Genomic DNA, 8,205 nt, shown 5'->3' with positions numbered 1-8,205 from the left:
GGGGTTTTCATTTATTTAGGTGGCTACATGCATGGACTCCCATTTTCCGTCGCTTTGCAGGCGATACTGCACGCGATCGGCAATTTCATTTATACCCACTTTCAGAAAGTCCCATCGCTGCGGCTGGAATTTCCAAGCGGTACTGAAAGGTATTTACATTCATAAGTAATACAAATTTGAGAATTAAAAAAAGAAATTGCCAAATAAAAAGAACAACCAAATTATTGATCAATTATATTATGTACTCACTAGGTTTTCGGCCTTTCGATGGGTTTGCCACTATGTTCCTTCAGGAATAGATCGTGTTTCGCCTTGAGTTCATCGTAATTCACGGGCACTCCGCAGGGGCAGATGTGACCCCTGATTTGGGCCGCCAAATTCTCTTTGGCCCATAGGGCATCCATTTCGCTGTCGGGAAGCTCGACGGCTGTGGCTCCAATCAGACGCACCTGCCAGGAACTACCCTTTCCGGTTTTATCCTTGACTTCCGGCATATAGAAGGTAATGCAGACTTTGGGATTGGCTTGGAGGTTCTTGAAGTTGCGGGTATACCGATGCGTTATGTAGAACACAAAGTTATCCGGGGTGAGACCTCGATACAAAACGGTTCGATTGAGCACTCCATATTCCTCGTCCAGTGTGGCTAGATTCATCTCCTGTATGAATCCCTCCGGATGTTCTTTGGCTGCTGCCTGTAGGATCTCCTTAAAAAACTCCACGGGATCGGCGGGAAAGTCCTCGATTTTGGCCAAGGCGGATGTCATGTTGCTAGGGATAAGTTAAATAGTAAATGTGGTTCGAGTATTTGCAGAAATTTAATTTTCGCGCCCACTGTCAACCGTAACAGAGCTGAGACCGGCTTGCCAACACTGTCACTGTTAGCCAGGCGTCAGCTGTTCGCCACGCGGCGTTGACCAACACCATGCCGAATCTGGGCTAAGTCGCGACAAAAAAGAAAACAACAAAAAAAAATCGGAAAAACAAGAAAAATCCAATCGCGAGTCTGGGGCGGCCGAAAGGGAAATCCCGCTGAAGGAGCAGCATGACCTCCATACTGGACATGAAGGCCGGTCCGCCCGACTACTGGGCGGAGGTCAGCAACTTCTTCCTGCCGCTGAAGTATCTAATCACCAACGACCGCTTCGATTCGATGGTTCGGGATATAGACCTCTACTACCTGATAAACGGGGTCTTCTGGATATTTGTGTCGCTGTCCTGCGGCTACTACGCCTTCCAGCGGCTCTTCCAGGTGGGTCCTGTTTCCGGGCGAACGTGATTTGATTCCCGAAAACCCGATGTGGCACCTCCGATTGCACGATTCTTTTGAGGGGTTGCTCGGCCAAATTGTCGTTTATAAATAAACAGAGCGGACACGGTGACGGATCTGGGGGTCAAACGGGATGCCACCCGAGTGGGGCTATCAAAATTTCTAATTTACAACACTTTGGAACCGTTTAAAATCGACAAACGTGCGAGTTTACAGGAAGTATCGGTAGATTTCAACCACACGTTACCGGCAAATGATAGGTTGACTCGCACGTACTCAACGAAATTGATTGCTTATCCCCAAACAAACAAAATGTAATAATATTAATATTGATGTTCACCAGTTTTTAAAGTGCATGATTGGGTAAAAAGTAATTTGCATCCCCCGAGAAAGTTTCTTATTCCCATTTTGATAGCACTCCACTCCTGGAATCAGCGATAGCATAATGGGTTGACCGTCGACCGCTCGGCGCTGACCATAAACCATTATCTGTAACGACCCGAGACCAACGCTCGACTGCTTGCCCATCCTCCACCTCTCCTCCCTCGTTGCAGTTCTTCCTCAAGTCGTCGAACATGAAGCACTTTCAGCGGCGGCTGTTCGCGCGCGTGATCTGGAACATCGCTTTCTATGCGGCCAGCTGCCTGTTCCTGCACTTCTACAACGAGTTCATGATCCTGCCGCAGCTGATGAAGAACCAGGGACGCTACTCGCTGTTCTACTCCTCGGACAACCTGATCTTCTATCGGTCGTACCAGGCGGAGAAGTTCCAGTTCTACTCGATCTTCATCATCACGTTCTACCTGCATGGGGCGTGGCTGGACTTCAAGGACGCCGATTTCCTGGAGGTGGGCTCCAAGGGACTCTACCTGCTGGCTCTCATCGCCATCGATGTTTACAGGCAAGTCGAAACGTGTTTGCTTTTGGCCTGGTCCCTAAAAGAGGGGCCATTTGAAAAACTACCCAAAACCATAAAGTTTTCAGTTGTAAGACCGTAAGCTCAATATATTAATCCCATTCTTACTGAAAATCATATGTAGGTGCTTATCAATAGGAACTTAAATATCCAGCGAATATGTAATGCTGATGAAAGTGCTTTCTTGTTTTTAAAAAATATAACCACACTTATTATCATCGCAGAAAAGTAAAGCCAACGCAGCAAAAGTTCATTGTCACTGATAAAAACAATGCTTGCGAATTGTTTTCAGGTACGAGAACTACTTTGTGGGCCTGAATCTGACGGTGGGTCTGTACAGCATACTCACCGAGGTGCTGGCCTTGTTGGTCCTGCCCAGCACCAATGCGCAGCGGCTGATCTACCAGTTTTTCCTTGGCCTGCGGATCGTGGTGTGGGCACACGTGTTTGTCAACCTGCTGCCCTTCAAGTACTTCATACCCACGCTCTTCGCCAAGAACTTCAAGCTGCCCTTGAACGTGGCCATTTGGTTGTGGTACGGCCTCTCGATTTGGAACTCCCCGGTGCTGCAGTACTTCTACCATCAGATTTACCACACCGCACCATCGGATTGTTCGGGCGAAGGATCGGCAGCAAAGTAAGAGTTTCTCCCCCACCTATTATTGCATTCGAAAGCTAACTTTTGTATTGTTTTCTGTAGGTGCATCTTGGTCAAGGATACCAGCGAGTTCCGCCACTACAAGACGCTGAAGAAGGCCTATTTGGAGGTGAAGCTGGCCCACATTAGAACCACGTCCAACTCGCTGCCCTCGGAAACCACGTCGGCCTCGGCCAAAACCTTCCAGGCCATAAAATGTAAGCTTTCAACGCCAATCAGCAGATGATTTATTGGTTCATGCAACTGATTTCCCTTGCAGGCGTCATGATGCTGAAGCGCAAGTTGAAGCGGATTCGCGAGGGACGTGGCCACGAGCCGGAGGATGACAACGATGACCTGGCCACCGATACCTAATAAACTTGAGCAGCCAGGACCTCGCACACTCTTACACACGTAGACACACATTTCCTTAAACCAAAAAAGACACAAGTTCTGCTTAGGCTATAAATTCACAAAGTTGAAACTACCTCCCACTGGCTATATGCTATATGCTATATGTAGCGCTCTCTCTCACAGTCAAGTTGAGGTTTATGTTAGTTTGCTAAGTCGTGATTAACGTACAGTGCACATTGGCAACCTTAAAGATCACAAGTTTGTTCAAAATCTTAAGATCAAAATCAAAAAGCTAGCTATGTGAAATGATACCATTTTTCTTGTGGCTTTGATCTTGTTTTTTTGATAAGCCAAAATTAAATTCTAAATTGTAGATGCTAAAATCAAAATATAAATCAAATAATGAGGCTCATTAGATAACGTACTAGGAATATTTAAAATAATTTTAGATCTTGATAGGTGCCAAGTGCACTCTACGAAACGTATTATAATAGAAAAATTGTAACGCTGTTTTAACTAGTTAATTAATTATTTATTTAACCTCTAGATAAATTTTGAATCTTAACCAATCACGATTTGGCAAACACGCATTAACCAAGCGGCTGAAACCCCTTAACAAAATACAATAAAATATCGCCCGAATTCGGCGCCAACGGAGATCGCTTCGGCTGATATACATATATAGTTACTATATCTCCCCAACTCTCTCTCTCTCTCTCTCCCTCGCACACGCGAACGCAGATTCTCTATCCTTTAGATTTGTAAGTCGCCTTCAACTTATTGTTGTTGTTTATTCGCTGTGACTTAATGACATATTGAAATATTGTAATGTGTTTTTTTTTCGTTCTTTTTAATTGAAATATACTATATATGGGCTAAACGAGCGCAATTGAAATGTGTGTGTTGTTGTTACTGGTTGGTTGCCTTCGTTTTATTTACTTCTTAACTTTATTTGGGTTTCTTTTCGTGGCTGAAATATTATATTATTTATTTTCTTGCTTTATTTGATATTTGAAAAGAATTCTCTAGTTGAATTTCGGTTTCTCATTTGGTTTTAGGTTTGGCCTTTTTTGTTTAGAAACACGTTACTCCATATCCTTGCAATCGTTTTAAAATTTTGCTTGCAAAAATGGATCTTGCTAATGAAAAATATACAAAACATTAGTTTTTTTTTTTTACAAGATGTTTAATGTATTCTTTAGTTACTTATTGTTCTACAATCCAAATAAGAATCGTTGCTCATTTTAAATACAAAAATTGTTTTCAAGCTTTGAAACGTCTTAAATACTTGGAACAAGAGTTTGGGCGATTTTTATTCAGAGTTATAGGCAATCGATTGCAAGGGTATTACAGTGTCGGCTGGCCGATCCTATGATTCCATTTAAATATTTATCTTTCCTCGATTTGTTAACACTGTTTCTTAATTTGGTTTTCGGGGCAGTTTTTCTATCGTTTCTGTTTTCTCTGTTTTAAAAATTCTCTCACTAGAAGCTAAGTTTTTGCTTTAATAATAATTTCTTTTGTTTTTTTCTTATCTTCTTGTGGTTTTACTTTTTGTTTTGGCTTTAGTTTATTTTTTTAACATTATTTTGTTTTGGGTTGGCCAATCCTTGCAAAATGTTTGGTTTAGAAAATCTTTTAGTGTTGGATTTTTGTGGTTTACCTTCGTGACGAACAAATTTTTACGTGCCGCGAAATATATTTTATTCTTGTGTTAAATTTTCTTGGGGAAAGTGAATGAGGTGAGGGATTGCCCCCTGGCTTTGAGCAAAAAAAAAGTTGTCTCTATTTTTACAATTGTTTTTTTTTTTGTTTCTTAGGTTTGTAAATCGTATAATTTTATAGTTTTTTTCTTTGCTTTGTTTAAATATCTTTTCTTAATTTGTTGTTCTTTTTTTTTTTTTTAATTTTTGTTATGTTCTTAAAAGTTAATTCAATTCGTTTTTGGGTTGCTTCGCTCATTATTTTTAAACAATTTCGCTAATTTTTCTTCGCTGTGTATATCGCTTATCAATGTTTTTGGTTTTAGTTTTAGTTTAATGTTAATTTTACTATTAAACGTATGCTTTAAAATTAGTGTTAGTTGTTCTGCGTGAACGCTTTCTAATCGTTCTGTTTAAGGTACGTTCTAAAAAAAATGTCTCCCTTTATGCGATTTCCTTGTTTATAATTTTAGTGTTAGTTTCGCCGGCCCCGCGATGCCCCCGATCCCAAAAATCTTTATATATATATGTATATATATATATTCATATATCTATGTGTTTATGCATAAACTGTTGGAGCACACAATGTCTTGCGGCAAATGCTAGCGACCCCAAAAAGTCGAGTTCAATTAATGTCCAAAGTTTAACCCCTTGACCCCTGGCATACTTTATCGTTAGTTTTTCCCGCTTTGTTTTGTAAAAAAATATTCAAACGTTTTTATGGTACACTCTTCTTTCTAATACTCTTCTTTTTCGTTTGCTTGCTCCAATTTTCATATAAATATGTTTTAAATAAGTTTTCTCAACGCCTGCTTGTTTTCCTTATTTTTCTTTTTTTTTTAGTGACTAGTGATATAAATGACACGCACACACACTCACTCACGCGAAAAGTTTTGGATCGAGCGATGTATTCGTAACTCCCTAATTATGGAACATCAATTTGTTTATTCCTGTGAAACCTTAGAGGTTCATTTTATTTGTGCTAAGGATGTTTTCGCCGAATCTCAAGACAATTCGTTGCGGCCAAAAACTGATTATCCTTTCTCATTTCGTTGAATTTTCGAGGAAAACATTAAAAATGCATTCGATTTGTTTTAAAGCTCTACAACTACAGAACTTCCTTGCTAATCCCAGAAGTGTGAACAAAAAAGTTTCTTAAGCCTTCACAATGGATGCATTCAGCGAATTTTCAGGGCATTTTCGCAACTTTCCCTTTGCAGCAGAGCCACACATCTCAACCATTTGCAATTTATTTCAATTAAGTTACAGATAATTGCGAAGCGACGGGAATGTTCCATTTGACTTTTTGTTGAATTAGCGAAAATATAAAAATCAATTCCCCCACCATCGCGCATCCACTTTTAATTAATCAACTCACGAACACAATCATTTGCACTTGTCGCACGAATCAAAACAGCGCCATGAAACAAATGCCAAAAGCGGCAAACTTTCCGAATGAAATCAAATTCAAATTAGCCAAAATGCCCGTCCAAGGTGTTGGTGTGTTGGTGTGTTTGTCTGTCGGTGTATTGGTGTGCCTTTGTGTCTGTGTATTTTTGGAGGCGTGGCCGATAATGAGCATGCTGAAAATGAGCAGCAGCATTCGCCAACAGAGCAACAACAATAACAATTCAAATATAATGAATGAAATTATGCTGAAAACATATTTTTCCTCTGCTTTAGGGGCTCCCATCTCCCCCCCCCCCCAAAAAAAAAAAATACAAAAAAAAACGAAAAATGTCGGCAAACTTTGTCCTCCTGACCAGTCGGGAAATTTTTCTGTGGGGCTGTGGGGGAAATGAAGTGTGGAGCCGAGGAAAAGTCCAGAGGGAGGCTGTTTTCCTATTAGCAAGCAATAAATTCGCCGCTCTTATTGAGCCAAAAGGTGGGCGAAAACAGAAGCAGAAACATAGATAGCACATTAAACGATTTGGGGGAGGGAAAAGCTTGGGAGGCTGCAGATGTAGAGATGCCAGTACTATATTTATTTAAATATATAGATAAATTAAGTGAAAAGAATATGATCAAGGCTCTGTTATTTAACCCCACAATAAGCAACAAAAGCAGAAACTTAAAAGGAGAAAATAACAAACAATTCATTTGTATCTTTAGACAATTCAACTACTATTTAAAAACTTTCCAATCAATTAAAATTGTGAGGTATAAATAAATTTATAAATATATCTTCAGTGCGTACTTTCGATTATCCATTATTTGGCACCTTTTTTTTTGCTTTTTGGCTAATGGCTTTGGCGAAAAGAACATATCTATCAGGAAAATAGGACAGATAGACAACACTATTGTGGGGAGAAATGGTTGGGAGGACTTTCCACTAAGAGGAGAGAGGAGAAAGGGGGGAAGCCCCCGAATGTGGGTGCGGAAAAGGCTGCCTGGCGGAAAATGTCGCCCAAGGGTGTAAAGTTGGTTTTTGCTCCCAGTTTTTGGCTGGCAACTGGACCGAAAACCGGCAACGGTAGTGGGAAATGGCCAACGAGGCAACGAGGAAGTCGCCCGAAGTAGCGACTGTTTCGACCGGGCTATAACTTTATGATTGCTTTTGTATTGCCCACTGCGTTTGGGGGCCGTCACGCGACACTCGGGTCCATAGATAAAATGCCGGTACAGTGGGAAATGCTCAATGATGGATATTTCCGGCTAAGCCGATGCCTTCTCCCTTCTCCACTCTCCTCTCTCTTTTATATATATTTTTTTCTCGTTTTTTTTCTGTTGCGATCCTTTCAATCGGCGTGCTGCAGGTTTCCCATTGTTCTGCTGCCGAGCTAAGCTTTAAATTTTAATTCGAAATGAATGGTTTATTGGAATGGTTTCGGGTGGACTGCATTGATTTAAATGTTTCAACAGAGTGTGCATTATTTAAGTTTACAACCGGTTGCGGAGGAATCGTAGATATGCAATTGAAAGCCTCGAGCACTGCGAATCACTAAAGTTTCCATTTTTAAGTGGTCTTCATTGAAACTCTGCTATCAGCAGATAGTAATTGAAGAGAAAGAAAAGCAAATTGGTTCTTCCGGGAAACTGGTTAATTCACTTTTCCCATCGGGACGGACTGGCCGTTCAGTTAATTTTCCCTGCCATTGGACATTCCACTGTAAATACATTAGGCCGCAGAAGTGAAAACAAACAAATAGGCCGAATTCTTGGCCACGTTTCGCTACTGATACGCATCGCTCATTGGCGGCCAAAAGAAGAGGAAATAAAAAAAAGAAAACCAGATGAAGAAGAAAACCTAAATGAACGAAACGAAACAAAACAAAGCAAGGGAAAACAAAGGCAGAGGCAGAGGCAGAGGCAGAGGAAGAGGAAGAGG

The 8,205-nt window shown here is 40.9% G+C and overlaps 2 protein-coding genes across 2 annotated transcripts; one reads left to right on the top strand and one right to left on the bottom strand.

Annotated features, from left to right (window-relative positions):
- Window position 1: 1 nt before the first annotated feature.
- Window positions 2-779, bottom strand: LOC108098076 (pyridoxine/pyridoxamine 5'-phosphate oxidase). The gene is made up of 2 exons (XM_017200769.2): window positions 250-779; window positions 2-142 (listed from the first exon to the last, which is right to left on the bottom strand). Exons 1-2 carry the CDS (start codon window positions 762-764, stop codon window positions 16-18), a joined length of 642 nt encoding a protein of 213 aa, XP_017056258.1. The 5' UTR covers window positions 765-779; the 3' UTR covers window positions 2-15.
- A 117-nt stretch (window positions 780-896) lies between these two features.
- Window positions 897-4,069, top strand: LOC108097972. Its single transcript, XM_017200588.2, has 5 exons — window positions 897-1,249; window positions 1,822-2,168; window positions 2,476-2,820; window positions 2,884-3,038; window positions 3,101-4,069. Exons 1-5 carry the CDS (start codon window positions 1,043-1,045, stop codon window positions 3,193-3,195), a joined length of 1,149 nt encoding a protein of 382 aa, XP_017056077.1. The 5' UTR covers window positions 897-1,042; the 3' UTR covers window positions 3,196-4,069.
- The last annotated feature ends 4,136 nt before the right edge of the window (window positions 4,070-8,205 follow it).

Source organism: Drosophila ficusphila, unplaced genomic scaffold (genome assembly GCF_018152265.1).
Source record: "Drosophila ficusphila isolate 14025-0441.05 unplaced genomic scaffold, ASM1815226v1 contig_197, whole genome shotgun sequence".
NCBI lineage: Eukaryota > Metazoa > Arthropoda > Insecta > Diptera > Drosophilidae > Drosophila > Drosophila ficusphila.
Note: the sequence above shows the minus strand (reverse complement) of the source record. Positions and strands in the feature narration are given on the sequence as shown.

What these genes read in the sequence shown, in the direction of transcription:
- LOC108098076 (XM_017200769.2), bottom strand. Translation starts at nt 764, where the DNA reads ATGACATCCGCCTTGGCCAAAATCGAGGACTTTCCCGCCGATCCCGTG. An exon ending in ATCGAAAGGCCGAAAACCTA is followed by an intron (nt 143 to 249) that starts GTGAGTACATAA and finishes AATACCTTTCAG; the next exon opens with TACCGCTTGGAAATTCCAGC.
- LOC108097972 (XM_017200588.2), top strand. Translation starts at nt 1,043, where the DNA reads ATGACCTCCATACTGGACATGAAGGCCGGTCCGCCCGACTACTGGGCG. An exon ending in CCTTCCAGCGGCTCTTCCAG is followed by an intron (nt 1,250 to 1,821) that starts GTGGGTCCTGTT and finishes CCCTCGTTGCAG; the next exon opens with TTCTTCCTCAAGTCGTCGAA. An exon ending in GGCGAAGGATCGGCAGCAAA is followed by an intron (nt 2,821 to 2,883) that starts GTAAGAGTTTCT and finishes TGTTTTCTGTAG; the next exon opens with GTGCATCTTGGTCAAGGATA.